Raw genomic sequence first — 19987 nt, 5'->3', positions numbered from 1 at the left:
ATATTACCTATGTATTTGATTGTGTGCAATAAATTAATATGTGAACTGTGGTGTTTAAACAGTTGGTATTTTTGAAAAAACAAGCATTAAACATATGAACATAACATAACTGTGATTGGAGTTATTTCTGTTTGTTTTGATTTTAAACTAATGAGAAAACAAAACAAATCACGGTTTCTGAAAGTCACTTTAGTTTAATTTACAATTTCAACTTGAAATGCAACTCTGCAACTATCGTTGTTCTATCGATTACATTGTTTTTTTTATCGTATTATTAAAAGCAGTGCAGCCAACAACTGTACTCAAAAACAACAATTCAAAATATTAAAGCGTCTTTTTAGAAGAGCTATGTTTTTAATTTTTTCTTATAAGTTTATAAATTATATAGATTGTTAAAATAAAAAAATATATTGATAAAATAAAAAAATGGACTCGAAAAAAAGAAGAAGTGCGGTGAGTTTATTTGGGTGCGAAATAAAGTGATATATCAATATTATCAATTAGCATAACATTTTTGTGATTTAAAAATTATTGGCGGTTTATACCGAGTAAATATTGTCGGAGTATCTCACGCTGATTCGGAGTAAAGCCACCAGTCGATCTTTACCTTCACATAGAAAGTTGAAACATACGAACACTTCAATTTATCGTCCGATAATGATAATCCACCAGGATGTATTTTTGTATATGTACGCCAGTACAGCTTGTACTGTAACACTTTACAGTTAAGTGACCTGATACATGGTGGATTACCAAACAAAACTTACATTTGGATTTATGTGGAGATTTCCTATATGAAGGCATAGGTAGATTGGTAGTTCTTGGTAATTACTTGGTTAACTTAAAACCAGCAAACCAATTTGAAAAATAAACTCACAAATGTATGCGAATTCTTAGAATTTTTTGCATTAGAACAAAATAAAACAAAAAAAATTGAAAACATGTTTTACGGAGTATTTATTACTAAGTACCGATGAATTTATTATTGTATTAAATATTTTATAATTGTAATTTATTAGCTACGAAAATCCATAGCAATGGACATGGACACAACAAATATGAAAACGCAGATAAAGAGACGAATCAGTTTTAGTGGCAAAAACTCAGTTAGGTAAGTACTGAAATCTTCCACTTCCACAAAACATTGTTTATTTTCAGTAATTTATGAATTATTTTAGGGTATTTCATGGAGAAGAAGAACCAAAGACATGGAATAACTCGTATGAAATTTCGGATCATTTAAATGTGAACGAAACTGCATCCAATTTAGGTGCACCATCAATGAATAAAAACCCACGAAGTTCACTCAAAAAGAAAGAAAATAACAAGGAAAATATTGTTCAATCTACTACAAAGCAACAAGAGATGCAAATGGAAATCAATTACCATCAGCAAAATGTACTACCCATTAGCAACAATCTTTCAATCCTTAGTGCGACTAAAGATCTGATAAATGTTTCGTATCAAAATCAAAATAGTAAAATGCACCATATTGAGAATAGCGTCGACATAACACTGTACGATAGAGAAATGCAATTTCAAATGGAACAAAACAATGCTGGCGAAGAAACAAACAATTTGTATAGTTTTTCATTAGAAGACCATGAAAAAGAAGCTCGATCAACTATATTTGGTGAAAGAACAGTTGATTTTATGCGAGAATTAAGGGGTGATTCGTCAAATTTGAGAGACGTTTCAGAAATATGCGATATCAAAAGTGTTACAGTTTTCACAGAATATATGGACGAGGTATTTATTATAATTTATGTTTGTTAATTTCTATGTGTCTCTTCAAAACAAATACACATAATTATTTGGAAAAAAAGCCAACACGTCCTGTGATTAAAATTTTATTTATTACATTTCAATATTGTTATTTTGTCATTCATTCCGTTTGTAACAATTCGAAATATTTAGCGGCCCCATATATTCTGCTTCCTTATAAAATTATATGACGGTTAGATATGTATGTCCGTTTGTCTGTTAAAGGCTGGATAGTGCTTACGGTGATGAAGTTTTCTTGAAATATTCTTTGTTGATCAGAAGTGTTTGGTATTGAAAATGTCCAAAATCGGTCCAGTAGAACCACATTTTCTTTACAAATATTGCAAATAATACATTTGAATTTTGCACACGTTATTCTAATTATGAAAGAACAATTTGTGTTGAAATTGATAAGACTCTGTCCGTCATTTCTCTAGCACCTATATGAATATCTTCCCAGAATATGGCTCTATGAGACATAAATTGCTATAGGTATTCATACAATATTTGGTATTATACAAAATGTACAAAAATCGGTGTCAGTACAATATTGGTGGTACAGAAATACTTGTAATATAAACTAGCAATTTATGGTCACTTTTCAATACATATTTACACATTTTTTTTAATTAATCTTATAAAAAAATTTATAAACTAGAAATCAATATAAAAAAATACAAACATTTTCATTAAAAACATAAAAATTTACATAAATTCAATAATTGTACTAAAAGTATCACCAAAAAGTCTCCGTACAGTTGACCGTTTTGAGGCAAGGAACCCCAATATTAAAATTAATTGCATTTAATATGTGGTAGGTCCTCCTTTCTGAGCAATTGCAGCATTTAAATGGAATAGACCAGCTTTGTTGTTGTCAGGGAATGCAAAAATTTACCTGCAAAATGAAGGAAAAAGTCTAACTGAAATCAATGATATTGTAAAATTATTCAGTACGTTATTCAACAGTGCAAAAAACCGGAACCGAGAGTATTGTTAAAAATATAAGTGGAAGGAAATTCCGAAACCACAATAAATAATAATAATGCATCCATACCATTAAGATTTGTAGAAATGGCAAATATTATTCCGGACACTTTTTTGTCAAAAAATGTCAAGTGAACTTATTACAAGAAGGGTATGTGATTCGAAATACTGGATAAGTGCATACACTGTTAAATACAAGAAAATCACAATGATAATAGCTGCTGTATATAGATCACCTAGCAGTGAAGATTCAGAATTTTACGAAGTATTCGAGGAAACAATGGAGGAACTTAGTGAAAAAACAACGGATATAGGTAATTGTTGCAGGTGATTTTAATATTGATTGCGCCAAAGAAAGTGCATATAAGAAGAAGTTGGAACAGATCATTAATGATAATGGATTAAAGCAAGTGATAACAGAATATACAAGAATAACACGTAATTCAAGAACAATAATTGACTATGTTATAACAAATAAAATAAATATGAAAGTAAATAATAGTAAAAAAATAAAATATCTGATCACGAAATAATTGAAATTGCAATAAACGATGAGAAAAGAAAACATTCAAATAAAAAAGAAATAGAGTTTTTTAAATACAACAAAAATAGATTTCAAAGATAAGTTAATGAAATAAATTATGATGAAGGCCAAGATCTGAACAATAATGTAAATATCTTTGATGAAACTATTGAAAACGCAATAAAAAGACTATCAGTAAAGAAGACAGTAAATGAGAATAGTTTAAAAAATAAATGGTTTAATAGGCAACTACAACGTTTAAAAAATGAAAAAATAATAAAATATATCGCAAAAGCCGAAAACACATGCAGCATGGAATAACTACAAAATGGCAAGAAACATATATAAAATAAAGCTTGAAAATGAAAAAAATACATATATTAACAGGCATATAAACAAAACCAAAGACCAAAAGGAAATGTGGAAAAACATTAAAGACTTAGTCCTAAAGAAAAACCGATCTGTGATACAATCTGTGATATTTAATAATATAGAATATAATAACAATTGTGATATAGCGAACCAGTTTAACGAATATTTTGTGAACAGTATTAAGGAAATTAGAGATAATATAGAAAATGTGCAATATTTAAATGAAATACCTGTGATAAATGTTAAATTTAAATTTCGTGCAATATCAAACATAGAACTTAAAAATATGTGTAAAAGCCTAAAAAAAAACAGATTTTAAAAATTTAAATATTCATATTATCTTAGATAATTGGAATTTAATTGGAGATGTTGTACTGAAAATAGAAAATACATCGTTGGAAACAGAAATTTTTCCAGAAAATTGGAAAACATCAATGGTAACACCAATTGAAAAGGTGGCAAAAACAAATTAATGTGAAGAATTTCGTCCGATAAACGCATTAAAACTATGTGAACAAATTCTGGAAAAAACTGTTTAGATACAACTAGAAGATTACATAGAAAAAAATAATATATTATCAAAATATCAATCCGGGTTTAGAAGAAGATTTTCGTGGGAAACATCAGTGAATTATGTTATAAATAGATGGAAAAATATTAACAAAAACCACAAAATTATGGAAGATAAAGAACTGAGTTGGTTTGAATCATATTTAACCAACAGAAAGCAAATAACGAAAGTAAACAATATTAAATCGAACGAAATAAATAATGAATATGGGGTTCCACAGGGATCGATCCTAGGAGCTCTACTATTTATTATTTACATAAATGATATGCCAAACGTACTTAACAGATGTGTAATAGTGCTATACGCGGACGATACTCTAATTTTTAATGAATCCGAAAATGAAATACAATGCCAAAACAATCTAATGCAAGACATATTAAATATAAACACCTGGTTGAAAATGAATAAATTAAAACCAAACGAAAATAAGATGAAAACCATATGCGAAAATATTGTAACAATATGTTTTTATATAAAATATTGTTATATTTTAAAACACTGGGACGTGGAAAGTACTGTAGCGAAGAAAACCGTGAAATTATTAAATGCCTTGTCGTACGAAAAAAAAACCGAGACTCGCGGTCGGAAGCTGAAAATATCGAGTCAAGATGACCGCAGTATAGTACGCTTTAGTAAAGGCGACCCTTCCGCGTTAGCGAATAAAATTCAAAATTAACTTAAACTTCCTTTAAGTGTTGTTACTATTCGTAGGCGATTTCTGGAGAACAAACTATTCGCTAGAAGTCCGCGAAAAGTGCCCTTACTAACTACGAAGAAAGCAGCGGCAAGATTTAAAAACCCCCACGAACACATCAATTGGCCAAATGAAAAATGGAGAAATATTTTGTGGGCTGACAAAAGCAAAATTGTATTATTTGGTGGAACTGGATCTAGGCAGTACGTGGCGCGAAAGCTTAGAAATGGGGATACTTTTCATACTACGGTGTTGGTACAATACACGAAATAAAAGGCACTATGGACCCAAACAAGACAACGACCCGAAACACACGAGCAAATAGGTAAAGGAGTGGTTTCGGGTCAACATCGTCTAGGTTATGTCATGGCCTGCTCAGTCCCCAGACTTGAATTCCATAGAACAACTATGGAGGGATGTTAAGAAATATGTTGCGGAACGAAAACGGTCAAATGCAGCTGAATTGTAGTATGTAGTGCCAGATGGATGGAATCAAAGTCCCCTAAAGCGATGTCAGGATTTAATCAAGTCTATGGCTTGCAGATGTGCTGCAGTAGTAAGAAATAAAGGATATTCTACCAAATACTGATCGCATTTAAAGTTTCTTATAATATTGATAAGCTTTTTTTAACTTTTTTAATAGTAAATATTAATCAATACAAAAATGCTCCTATTATTTTGAATTGCAAATTTTAAGATATTGTTTTTTAATTTCTCGTTACTTACCTCACGAAAGCTTTATATAATTAATGAATTAATTAAATAATTTAGGATTAAATCAACATTACACAAAAACAAATTGTTTTTAGTTAAAAATTAATCTCTTGTTTTTTAATAGATTCGCTCCTATTTTTATGAACACAACTGTATATATGTACTTATCTCTTCAAAAGCAAAAATAATTCCTTGAAAAAAAATTATTAACAATCTTAATAAAAATAATGATCATAGAACCATGAATATATGAGATGATAATATAGCCTAACAATTTTAATATATTTTGTTCCTTCCAGTTTTACCGCGAGTTCACATAATTCTGTAATAATAATTTTTACGCACACACCATTTATAGTATTCGTCATAAGTGGATTTTTTCATGTTGTTTTTTTTTTTTATAAAAACAAAGTCTTAAATTTCTATTACGTATTATTTTCATTTGTTGATATATTTATTATTGATAAACAAATACTTTTAAAGTTAATCTTTCTATAAGAGGTAACTTAAAATCAAAAACTATTTTAAGGTAGAAAATTAAAAGGACAAAACACAAAACACATAATAATAAAAAAAAAATTAATTAATATTTTGTTGCAAATCCTTTGTTTTAGATGATACAAGCACATCATCTAAAACAAAGGATTTGCATATTCCTTCCTAGGCTATTGTAACGGCATGAAATAAATCGAGAAAATTGCCGATCCTTATTTCGGCAATTTTAACGATTTATTTTCATATTAACAATGTGCCACAAGTTCTCAATAAGATTGAGATCGGAAGAACTTGAATATTATTGCTCTGTAGCCAAGTCTTACACACTTTGGAGGTGTGTTTGTGCGTTATCCTATTGAAAGCTCTCTATAAGTGGCATTTCTTCACTGGCATAAGGCAACATTACATTTTTCAATATATCACGGTATATGAACCGATCCATAATACCATGAATTTTATTAATTGGAACAATCTACGGATTGCTATTTCGCTAACGCATAATCTTAAACTTGTTCTTACTTGACTAGCTGATGCTGTATAATCTTTTTTTATTGCTCTTTTGATCAAGGAATCATCATATCGTGTGGTTTTACGCCGACATCCTCCAGAATGCACCGGTGATATGCGACTTTGAAATGAGCCTGGAAATAACTGATCTATTAATTGAATATTTTTTACTCAATTCATGTCGTGATAAGCCCGCCTTCCAGTCTTCAATAACATTAATTTTAAATTCACTGGAGTACTTTTTCCATGCCATTGTTTCTATTAAAAGAAACTGTATAAAACTTAAATTATACACACTACGCCTTTTTTTATTTTTATCTTCTGGAATTTTTAAATGCATTCGTTGTGATTTCCGTTAACTCACATTGGAAATATGCAGTAGCATACTCATATTTTTAAACATCTTATAAGAGGGTGTTTTTGTTTTGTCCGTTGCGTTTTTATGATTTTAAATTAATTTTTCATAAAATTATCTTTTACTAAATGAATATAATATGAACATTAACAATATAAGTTAATAAAAAAGCATTTTTTAACAAAAAATTATGGCCATATAGTATTGGCGTTATTAGAATTATTGATTCTGAGTCTAATGATTTTTTTTTTTGACTTTAATGTTCAAAATATTATGAAACTTATAAGCGCCGCCCACCCAAAAGTATTTATTTTACTCAGAATCAATAACTCTAGTATCGGTAAACTTTCGCTCGTTATTTGTTTTTTTTTTTGCTAAAATCGACATAAGACGTGTATTATTATATATTTCATTAAAAAAACTAAAAAACTGATTTAAATTAAAGTAACACAATTGTTTTTCCTGTTGTATACTTTATTGGGCTACTATATGTGTGTATACATACTATATGGATATGTATTTAAGAAGAAAATTGAGATCATTGAAGAAATGTAACATACAGGTGTTATTGAACACAATCAAACTACATCCACATCGGTATTTCCTCAAGAATGGAAAATGGCTATTAGAAAAGAAGGTGATTTTGTTTCTTCCGTCAACAGTTATTGAACATATTAACACCTTTATACATTCATCTCAATCAGAATTTCGATGTGTTCTTGTTGGTTTAACGGTCTGTTATTGGGCCATTACTATTTATGTTGTACTTAAATGACCTTCGTAAGTTAGGAAATGGTCTGCCTTGCAAGCCTTTGGTTTATACAGATGATGCTCAGTTTATTTTCTATGCTAATTTAAAGTTTCCTGATGTCTAAAAGGAAAGAGTTTAAAGTTAATTCAAGAAAGATTAAATTAATGGGATTTGGTTTCCGAGCTAATGTTATAGAGATTATTATTGATGGCACATGTATTGAATAGGATAAAATGCCTTGGATTCTTGATTTATGATCACTTTAATTTTGAGGCTCATATTAACATCATTTCTACCAGAAACCAAGGACGAAGTCCATTATTTCTCATAGCCCACATACAACTGTCCCACTTGAAAATAGTTAAGCTCTCAAAAACATCTTACTTATATACATATTCTAACTCAATTTAGTACAAATAAGTTTTATAAAGGGTGCTTTTTTATAGAGGTGATGAACTTTAAATTGAAATAAAACAGTTTGGCGACCTTTGGCGACCACGGTGTCCCAACACAAAAATATTGAATAACTAAATAACGAATAAAAGAATGGGTTTCATTTTAGTTTTAATTATTTCTTAACGTGTCTCTTATTAATGTGTTCGGTTACAGCATTTATTTTTTATTGTCTTTGAAAATTTACAGTTTTATTGGTACTGTGTTCAAGAATTGATCAAAAATTATTCTTATGGTCTAATTGGTTTTATTAATTAGATAATTTTATGGTATTAATGTTTTAATATGATTAGTGTTTGAATATGATTAGTGGCCGCCGCCGCAGCTAGCTTGTATATGGCGTAATCTGGAGGTTTATCTGCATAGACCTGGGAATTAACATGTCCCCAGAGAAAATAATCTAAAGGCGTCAAATCACTTGAACGAAGAGGCCAGTTAACAGGCACATTTCTTGAAATAATTCGTTCGCCAAATGTTTATCTCAATATATTGTTTGATCGCAAACTGTGTGTGATATGTGGCACCATCCTGCTGAAACCACATGTCTGCAATACTAATGCCTTCCAATTGAGGTACGAAAACGTTAGTAAGCATGTTTCTATACCGCTCACTGTTGACTGTAACGTTCTGATCATCGTTATTTGTGAAGACGTACGGACCAATGATTCCACAGGCCATACAGTGAGTTTTTATGGATGTATTGGTGTTTCTACAATGGCTTCAATTGCGACAATTCTGTTTATTGACATAGCCATTTAAACTAATGTGTGCTTCATCACTGAAAAAACTTACATGTAGACATTTTATAATTATACCCTACACCAATAAAATATTGGTCTAACACCCACCTTAAAGTATACCAATCGACTTAGAATCAATTTCTGAGTCGATTAAACGATGTCCGTCCGTCTGGATGGCTGTCCACGCAGAGTACAGGTCGCAATTTTGAAGATATTTCTATAAAATTTGGTACATATACTTTTTTCGGCCCAAGGACGAAGCCTATTGAAACTGGCTGAAATCGGTCCATTATTTCACATAGCCCCCATGCAAATGTCCTCTCGAAATTGGACTTTATCGGTCATAAATGTTTAATTTATATATGTATCTACACAAATTTCGCTCCAAATAAGTCATATATACAAAATTCATGTCACCAAATTTTGTTACGATCGGTCCATAATTAGCTTCCGAAAATCACTTTAACGTGCTTAAATCACTTAAAAATGTTGGTATATACACAAAATTCAACATAAATAACTTTCATATAGACATAAATCACACGATCTAATTTTATGGTGATCGGTCCATAATTGGTCATAGCTCCTATATAAGGCCCACTTCCGAAAATCACTCACGAATATAAATTATTGATATTTTAAAAGAAAAATATTTTTACTCATTTACCATACTTTCTTACTTGATTTTTATTAACTTCACAAATAACTTCTACACAAACCGGCTATAGAAATTATGTATTTATGCGTAGCAATGAGAAATAGCAAAATTTACAAGTTTTTTTTATTTATTTTTTTAAAATCTAGGACCAATATCTTGATTTTACATGTACCAAAGGTAAAAATGCAAAGGAGCCAATAACAATTTATATGAACGATTCCTTGTCAATATCAAGCAATGAGCAGGATTCAGCTTCAAACAGAAAAGCTAACAATAAAAGAAAAACCATACAACAAGCCACAGATATGCATCTATCACCCAATATGGCAAAACAATATGACAAAGAGAATGTTAATCCAGTCTCAACAAGAAATACCAACGAAACTCAAAATGATTGTTTCGAAATGGAAATTAACGAAGAAATATTTTCGCAACCTAAAACAAATGATGTAAATGTTGAAAAAGAAACGATTGCGTTTCATGAAAAACTAAATCGTTTGTCTTTTTTACAAGAATCCGATGATAATATGCAAATAGATCATAGTCTACACACTCGTAATAGAGATCCAAATATCAAATCGAGGCCAACGATCAACATTAATGAGACCATTGAAATGTCACCAAAAGATACATTGAGCAAAAATAAAACAAATTCCAGACAAACAATCACTTTTAACCAACCGATTGAAATATCACCCGAAAGCAAATGTATAAACCCTCAGAGAAATAAACCTCGAAAGAGTATTAATTTTAATAAGACAATTGAACTTTCTCCGATTAATGTAAATATAAAACCGGAGTATAATTTTTTTCCTAAAGATAAGTCTCGGCAAACTATAAACTTTAATAAGTCCATGGAAGTTGATTCTCAAATCGGAACCGTTGCCGAGTGTAGCCAACATGGAGCCATACCCAAAGTAAAAGCTCGTCCTACTATAAATTTTAACCAACCCATAGAAACCAGTCCACCCAAAGTTAAAAGCAATTTACCCAGGCAAACGATTAATTTGAATGAAGATATATGTGAGTCTCCCGTGAAGTTAATACAAGATCCTGTTTCTGCCAACAGCTTAAATGCGCCAGCCAGTATCAGCAAACAAGGCCAACTACCTAAGTTAGTTGTTCGCAAGATATGTGCACCACTTGTAAATAAAACAAAAAATCCAATTGATTTGGAGCAACAAAGAATGCTGCGGTACAAAAAGAAAAGAGAACAAAAAGTGCAGACTGGTAACGTTAAAGATGTTGAATCTGTAGCAATAGCAACAAAAAATTCACCAAAAGCAGATAAATCCTTAAATTTCTCATTGAATAATGTAAAAAATATGTCTATGTCGTCAGAATCGTCGTCACCTTTAATTCCATCCGAATTTAAAGCGTTCAATCTTAAGCAGTTAAATGATGAAATTGAACATGGTAAAATAAACGTCTTTGCAAATGTTCCCAAAACTCCCAATACAGATCGAAAGGCCCGAAATGCCGCATCCAACTTTCATTCGAAACATGATCAATTATCTCAACCATCCACAAAACAAAGAAGAACTCTTGTCTTTGAGGATGTAGACATACCGATATCGACCGACGACACCATGAACAAGAACTCAAAAACTGTAAAATCAAATAACTATTTCGATTTTAATATTACACAAGATGTCGTCGTTATACAAGACAGGAAAAATAATGCTAAATACCGCTACTCACAAGCCGATGATTTAATGCTGGACAATACAAGTTTTCTAACAAGAGCCAAATTGAGTGATGAGACCGTATCCAGGAATAGTTCAAAGAGGGAAGTAACACAATTGAATGACATCATGGATTTATTTGATGAATCATTAAGGGATGCCGCAAGTAAACTAGATAAAGGTTTGCCAGGTTCAAGTGTGAAGAATAAAAAATTGTGGTAAGTTTACTGTTTTTATTCCAGAAGTTAATCTTTATTTTAATTTCGAGGCAATGAGCTGAGCTAAAGTTAAAATTAATGTTGTATTTTTATTTTATTGTGTATATAATTTATACTAACAATACAAATTATTTGCAAATTTTGAAAGTACACACATTTTTAAAATATCTAAAGTATGTACATTAAGGTGGGTCGATTTCATGAAAAATCGTATAGCAGAAACGCATTCTACGGAAAATTCTAAGAAATGTTCCCCAAGAAACCATAGGTCTAAAATCAAATCCTATATTTATTTAATGATATTTCATTTTGTTTTTAAATAGTTTTTTATTGGATAAAAGACGAAATGCGCAAGATAGGATTAGATTTTAGACCTATGGTTTCTTGAGGAAACTTTCTTATAATTTTCCGCATTTCTGCTATACGTTTTATAAATTTTTGATCGTTCATACAAATCAACCCAGCCTAATGTACATAATAATTATATCGCTTACATAACAAAAAAAAAAAAATACAATTTAAAAAACATTATCCAAGATTAAAAACTATTAAATTATAGGATAGATTTTATTTATAGAATAGTTTTTTAAACCCACCTCTAGTGCGATATAACATAGAATAAATCCTAAAAACTTTGATGTATCTTTTTACACCCACCACCAAAAAGATACAACAAGATATTGGTCATGATAGTGTTTATAAAAAACATACCTTTTAAAACCCCAGTTTGCCGGTTAACCGAAAATTTATATTTTAAGAAAACCGATTTTTCTATAAAACCGGTTAACCAATGCACAGTGGGGCAGAATCAAAATTTTTTGGAAATAAATCTGGCATTTCTAAACGGCTGGTCCGATCGGGATAAAATTTGACGTGTCTCTAATTGAGATAATGACTTTAAATTTTTTTTGTAAGACCAAAAATTAACTTATTTAAACAAAACAATATAGGTCGGTATAAATGTGGATCAAATTGTTCCTAATATTTGCAATCATAATAAAATTTTGATATAAATTTTAGTTTTAGAAACTCAATCTTTATTTATTAACGAAACTCAATGAAATTTTTAACGTCTTTTATGTTTGTCATTCTAAATAACAAGGTGTAAAAAAACTTTTCAAAAGGTCAAAGACAATCCCGCAATTCCTAAAAATTGGAGCGAAAATCCCAAAAATGGACTTTTAAATATTCATACATATTATAGGTATAATGGATCTGAATATAAGAAAACTTAAAATTATAATGTGTTGTTTTAATACAATATATTGTTTCACAGCAACAAACTTGTCCGGTTAAGAAAAACAATTTTTTTTATAATAGAGTGTGGTGCTTGCTCCCGGCACAACATAAATAAATAATCCAAATGTACATATAAATTGCTGTACCGAAATGTATATAAATTGGATAAATTTCTCGTAAATATCAAGTTATAATTCGAGATAAATAATCTTAATATATTGGCAAATCCCGCTTTGGTTTTTCAAATAAGATACCTCCAACGTATACTATAAGCTATAGTGAGATTTAAGTGCAATTCCAAATGGTATAAGATATTACCTTTTAATTGCCATTCCTTGCGAAGTTTTGTGACGCACGTTACAAAAAATGGAAGTAACATTAACAGTTGCATAATAAAGCACACAAAATCTTATTCCTATAAGAAAATGAATGAAAGAGAATTGTAATATAAATTATTTGTATGTTTTCACAAAAAGCCGAGAATATTTTGTGACGCACGTTACGCGACGCTCGTTACAAATTATCCACATGCTTGAAAATTATATCCTTTTCCGTGAGAAGTTGTGAAAAATTCCATTCAAAGTGAAATTACTCAAAATTAATTTGTATTTAAATTGAATGGTCAAAAATCTTGTTAACACTTAAGTAATGATAAAAACACAATAAAAATTAATTTTTTTTTATAAAATTAAGATATCTGAGCTAGTGTTGGATTTGGTAATCATTTTTATATGAATGACCATCGAAATAAATTTTATTTATATATAAAATATAATATACATATCTAGTCTAATATTACAATTAAAAATTTCAAGTTTGATTCATTTAAAAAATTTTTTGTTGTTAGTTCTGGGACTTGCCCATATGTATATAAAAATGTCCGTACCAAATTTTATGAAGCTCCCATATAAGGACCACTTTCGAAAAACTCATTAAGACTCATTATATACATATGTAGGTTAGGCCTACACGCATTTGTTTCAAGTATGCATAAATCTTACTATGTACTTTCATCTGTAAGTCTGTTAAATTCATGATATGGTCCAGTGGGGCGACCTTAGGGGGTCAAATTTTTCCGATAATATTCCAAGTTATTCAGAAAATGAGCAAAATCGGTCTAACCAAGGTTTAAAAACAATTAAAATACGACGACATCTAATAAACCCAAATTTTCCACAAATAATATTGTTATTGTTAATAGCTAACTTACGTATCCAAAAATAGTTTGAATCGTTAAAAAGTTTTAGTTCAAAATATATGAAAAACTCTGTTGAGACCACTATACATATATAGATCCCGATAATATTTAAATCTATGAATCTACCAAAGTGAAATTTAACACAACAATTAGTTTTCTTAGTAGTGAGGGCAGAACTGTTGGGGTGTAATATGAGTAATTCTAGTTTTATGTGGAGGGTACATTCGTTCTAACTTGGGCAGAACTGTTGCGGTGTAATATGAGTAATTCTAGTTTTATGTGGAGGGTACATATCGTTCTAACTTGATTTGTTTTAATCCAATTTCAATATTTTTTTTCAGCTATGATACGCTTAGTTCCATGTTTCAAAATGCCAAACCAATATTTACACAAACAATTACAAATATAAAAGAATGTAATAACTTTATAGATGCATATGATATAATGGACATTTCAAATGATGTCGAATCTTGTAAATTTAAGAAACATGGACAAAATGTCGACAGCAACATACATCATAAGGTGCAAACTATATATTTAAATGATAACAAGGAATCGTGTGATAACACAAACATTTGTAATAATATCAACAATAAAAATCAAAATGATATTCATGATTCGCAAAGTGCAACAAGCATTTGTGCAAATAACGAAATGGAAAATGATTACAATTATGGCCAGGATATGGAAAAGCAACAACAGATATCAGTCGAGAAAAGTACAAGGCAAACAATTTTATTCAACAATGATATTGAGGAACAGGATCCCATAAAGAAGCAGATATCCTCAAGGCAAACTTTATGTCTCAGTGAGGATGTAGATCAAGACTTAAATAATCAAAATAAAGGTCGCTTAGGAAAATGTGCAAGACAAACAACCTATATAAACACTAATATTGATGAATCATTTAACACTGATGCTAAGAAAGAAAATTCAATAAAATCAACAATTTTGTATGGTCATGATGATTTTCATGTTGATATTGATGACAAACCAATTGGAATTACTATGCATTGTGAAGACGAACATATAAACATGCAAGATAATGTTGTCAATAATCGTCAAATACAAACCTTGTATTTTAACGAAGATATCGCAGATGACATGGTGTCTGATGAGGCAAATCATCAATTACAGGAACATGTAAATGTTAAAAATAGTCACGAAATATCCGAAGAATCTATAAAACCTCGAAGACATACCGCTTACTTTGGCGATGATAATATTATAGATGAGAATTTAGTAATGGCCAATGAACTTGAGAATTTAGGAAACCTTAAAAATCAACAATCTTTAATGTATCACCAGGATATTAACTTGGACGGAACTATTGCAATACAATCATTAGAAAAATCATCGAATCAAATTGAGAATAACATTGAAACTGATCAAATGGATATGAGCATTAGCAATTCAAAACCAATGAGGAAAACACTGTATTTCAACAATGAAATTCCGTTAGAAAAAGAGACGATAATAATTGAGAATAACATTGGAACTGATCAACGGGATATAAACATTTGCAATTCAAAACCAATGAGGAAAACACTGTATTTCAACAATGAAATTCCTTTAGAAAAAGAATCGATTCAACTTGTGAAAAATGTTGAGGAAGAAAACACTAAAACAGGTATTTGCAATTCAAATTCAATGAGGAAAACATTATATTTCAACAACGAAATTTCATTTGAAGCTGAATCGATTGAAACTGAGAAAAATATTGAAGCTGCAAAACATGATACATTTATTGGTAATTCAAAGACAACGAGGAAAACGTTACATTTCAACAATGATATTTGCGAACTGGATGAAACTAAAGCCCAGACTGTAGATCATCATTTGTGTAAAAAAGTCTCACAATCTAGAAAAAGCATACATATAGCTCAAGATATGGAGGTAACGCTCAACGAGCTAATGCCGGAAGTTGAAGACAAATCAGATCCTCCATGTCCAAATAATGATCAGTCGATGGAACGCACTCTTGATGCAACTATTAGCAATAAAGCTGATACCAAAACAGGTATGCCGCCACGTAGAAAGAGTATATATACCGTTGAATGTATGGATTTGGACGAACAAGAAAACAATGCAATTGTTAATGAATCCCAAGTAAGCACAAAATTGCATAACGCAGACGATTTTATTATGGATTTGAGTTTAGATGTTGGACAGCCTATTCAAAGTACTCCTGAAGAAGAAGATGAAGTAGAAAACGTTTCTAAAGAAAGTAAAGAATTGTCTTTGTCCGAAAATGATCATCCAAATAAAGAGAAGCGGAAAACTTTATATTTTGATGACAATAATGAAATGTCACTTGATCAAACGTTTACACCCGCAGAAAGTTATCAATTCTCCGAGCCTGCAGAACCTATAAATGCCGCAAAAATGACTTTGGCACGCCACATCAGTTCAAATTTACTGATCCACAAATCAAAAATAACCAACAAACAGGAAAATGCTCCAATGACTCCTGTGAAATTTAGTGGTAGTAACTCAAATAATCGTTTGTTTTTCATGACACCCCGACTATCGCTTTTGGAATTTACAGCTGCTGAAAAGAAGGCTAGAGAAGAAGAATTTAATAGTCCCCTTCGAAACGAAAACACCAATAAACGTTTACCCGTCAATTTAACGCCAGTACTTTCAATTCCAAAAAAGAGACAAACATTATTATTTGACGATTGTCTAATGGATGAATCGGACACATCTCCACCAATTGTAAGTCCTATCGAACAGGCTAATGATATAGAAGAACCAATAAAGCAGGTGCCATTTGACCTAAGTAAGCACACAATAACTAATGAATGTAGCATTGAAAAAAGTTTAAGTTCTAACGAACAGGCTAATGATATGGAAGATACAATGAGGCAGGACCCATTTGACCTAAGTAATCGCGCAATTAGTAATCATGCAATGGAAATGTCCGGCATTGTTTCAAATGAATCTGAATTACAAACTCCGACAAAACAGAGAAAATCTCGTATTCCAATACCTATCAGCAGTGGGAAAAAATCGAATAAATCATTTTCCTTACTTCAAACAAGCGGCGAGAATCATAAAGAAACAGATGCAAAACAGATGGACGGTGATAATCTTGCGGAAAGCATTCAATTCATGCGCAGGGCTACAACATTTACACAAATGAGAGACACAACAATAAGAGCCACAGACTTAGATGGAGAAATTGTGCCAGATCGAAAACCTTCAATATTTGAAGGTAATCCTATAACCATCTCTGATGTTACGGTCTTTTTTGAAGCACAAAGAAAAAGCAATAGTCTTGATCCACAAACTGTGAATAGCTTATGTTTAGAGCAAAATGAAATGAGTGGCCTTAATGCTATAGAAAATGCTAAAAAGAGCTTGGAGAATCGTTATTTAAATCTTACATTGGAAGACATAGAAAAAACCCGATTAAGCCTTGTTCGGATTTCATACGAAGACCATGAAAACAATTATGCGGAAGACATATCTCCACCAATTGAAGCAGTTGCAAGTGAGGATATTGAAAATAATACAGATTGGAAAAACAAGCGTCAGAGTGTGAATTATTTGCGTAATGTTTCGGCTGTTTGTCGAAAATGTAAACGTTGCCAGGACACGGTTTTAAATGAAACAACTTCAAGTGCATCCGAGTCTTTTGTTTTGCCTGCACTACCGCCACTTCCTGACTTGGGACTGGATCGTCTAAGGCGTTTACGCAAACGGCCTGCTATAGCGGATGTTAATTTTTTGTGGCAGCGTGTAAGTTTAGATCGGACAATAATCAATCCTCTTAATATTTCTGATGATGATAGCCAAATAATAGTCGATGTAGACGAAACTGAAGACGAGTTTAGTCCTGTAACACAATGCATTAGCAATTATAAAAGAGATATGTTGAGGTAAGTAATCATATTCATTCATATATACATTACAGTATTACGCGGAAATTTTTTTGTAGGAATACATCTCAAAAAAGGAGTATAAGGTCTTCGATTATAAATCAAGATCAATTTGTCAAAAAAAAGTTTCCAAAGTCTCGAAATGTATGTACAAGTACTTACATATGTAATTATGACAAAATATAAGCAGTATGGCAAGAATGACTAAAAGACCACTTATTATTTCGTTACATATCATGTATTCCACCAAAGAGCTCAGAAAAAATTCAAGTTTAGAAGTACACTTCCACTATGATTCTTTGTGATGATGCCCTTTATAAATAGAAGTAGATGTGAAGAGAAGTAATGAAATTGGAAAGAAAAGAAGGTGATATAAAGAGAAATAAAGTGAAAACCCAGTCCAAAAAAGGACAGGAAATAAGTATAGACTGGGATTCTTAGAATCCTGTTACCTAAAATAGCCAGCCTAAATCATATCTAGCTATATCCCCCAGTTCATCATGGATTTTCCTCTAGCCATTTTTGCCTGAGACCCAGTAATATTCTCGCACATTATAAAAAAGTTCTGTTCTCCAATTAAGCAGTGACCGGTTATCACTCCTACTAAATATGTGAGACTTTCCTATCCAACCCAATTAGTATATTTTATATAATTGGATTTAATAGGACTGCATACCGATGAATTAACAAATATTTTTCTTAATTTTCATTCACATTTAAATTGCGGTTTATCAGCAGGTTTCACATTCGAATGATTGAGACTAAAATTTCTAGTTGAAAGATGTTTCGGAAAAATTTGCTATATTTTTGGGAAAGAAATTACCGAGATTTTCAATGTAGGGAATGGTAGGGAACTGAAGACCAATTTAAAACATTATTATCAATATTCATCATTTTAGAGGTATTCCTACTAAAATTTATCCAACGTACATTAATGTATAAACATTTTTGCTAAACACCACCACAATAAAAATTATTTTTTTTTTAAGTTTTGAAATGGAACTCTTGGGCAAACAACAAAATGATGCATTTTCAGAAAAACTGCCTTTCGTTTTGAGATTAGATGCTCTTTTAAGGTACATGCAATATTTTGGACTTTTGTGTCAATTGTTTTATTTAAATTACCATTCTGTTTTTTAGTATAAACTCAACAAATTGGATATTTGATTTTCAAATGCAGTGTCGTGGTATATTACTCTTCACGCATAAACAAATGTTTACTTTTTCTGTACTATTGACATTTGATGAAATTGATCCTTTGGGACACCAGATTAGTATAAAATCGGTTAAACTTGAAAAGGGTCATGTGATGGAAAGTAAGTAGTTTATTGTATTACATTTTCATTTCATTAAGAAACTAAATTAAATTTTCATTTTCAGAGAATTGGAAAGCAATTGATTTTGTTTTAGATTTTCAATTAAAACTAAATTTACCTTTTGACATTCAATCTTTGTGTGAAGGTAACGATGAAGCTGGTATAGTAAAAATGTTACAAACAATCGATCGAGTGTGTTTGGACACAATCAAGATGGGAAATCATTTACAGCGAATAAGTTTTGCTAACCAAGCATCGATTATAAGGTATTATAAAATTTGATTACAAATTCGAACAGAAATCAATATTTTTCATTATATTTTCGCAGAGATGGATTCAGAAGTTACGTTCGTAAAATTATTCGAAAAATTGTCAACGGAACTGATGTTGATTTAAAATATGTTGAGAAAACTGAAGTTAAAGTTGAATTGTTAAATCTTAAGAAGCTGAGCTTCAAAGATATTGCTACACCACCACTTCACCACTTCCGTGAAGAAATTCATCTACTACCAACTGGCTTGCAGTTTTTACATGAATTTCTACCGAACCCTTTGAATTATATTAATCATCATTAGTATTAAATTTCAGTTTGTTTAAGTTACATTTTAACCCCCGTATTCATAAAAAAATTTTAATTTAAACAATGTTTTAAAGCAAAATTTCCATATAAAAAAATGTTTAAATTTAAAAATTGTTTATGAATATGGGGTTAAATATATATTATTTTTTTAAAATTGTATCTCTATAAAGCTATGTTGTTAGAGACAAATTGGTCTGTAATAGTTTGTTTTTGCATATACATAAGCATTAGTAATTCCACATTATTATATAATATACATATTTGTTTAATAATTGTGCACTAGTAT

The 19987-nt window shown here is 30.6% G+C and overlaps 1 protein-coding gene across 1 annotated transcript; it reads left to right on the top strand.

Moving 5' to 3' along the window:
• Positions 1-1040: 1040 nt before the first annotated feature.
• Positions 1041-19703, top strand: Spc105R (Spc105-related). Its single transcript, XM_065500706.1, has 8 exons — positions 1041-1111; positions 1179-1749; positions 9728-11484; positions 14263-17805; positions 18795-18881; positions 18946-19121; positions 19186-19387; positions 19450-19703. Exons 1-8 carry the CDS (start codon positions 1044-1046, stop codon positions 19694-19696), a joined length of 6651 nt encoding a protein of 2216 aa, XP_065356778.1. The 5' UTR covers positions 1041-1043; the 3' UTR covers positions 19697-19703.
• The last annotated feature ends 284 nt before the right edge of the window (positions 19704-19987 follow it).

The sequence above is a fragment of the Calliphora vicina genome, chromosome 1, assembly GCF_958450345.1.
Source record: "Calliphora vicina chromosome 1, idCalVici1.1, whole genome shotgun sequence".
NCBI classification, from domain to species: domain Eukaryota; kingdom Metazoa; phylum Arthropoda; class Insecta; order Diptera; family Calliphoridae; genus Calliphora; species Calliphora vicina.
This window is presented reverse-complemented; position numbering and strand designations above follow the sequence as displayed.

Excerpts from the sequence above, each read along its gene's own strand:
- Spc105R (XM_065500706.1), top strand. The coding sequence starts at position 1,044 with ATGGACACAACAAATATGAAAACGCAGATAAAGAGACGAATCAGTTTT. Across the intron at positions 1,112-1,178 it reads AGTGGCAAAAACTCAGTTAG|GGTATTTCATGGAGAAGAAG; the intron begins GTAAGTACTGAA and ends GAATTATTTTAG. Across the intron at positions 19,122-19,185 it reads AAAGGGTCATGTGATGGAAA|AGAATTGGAAAGCAATTGAT; the intron begins GTAAGTAGTTTA and ends TTTCATTTTCAG.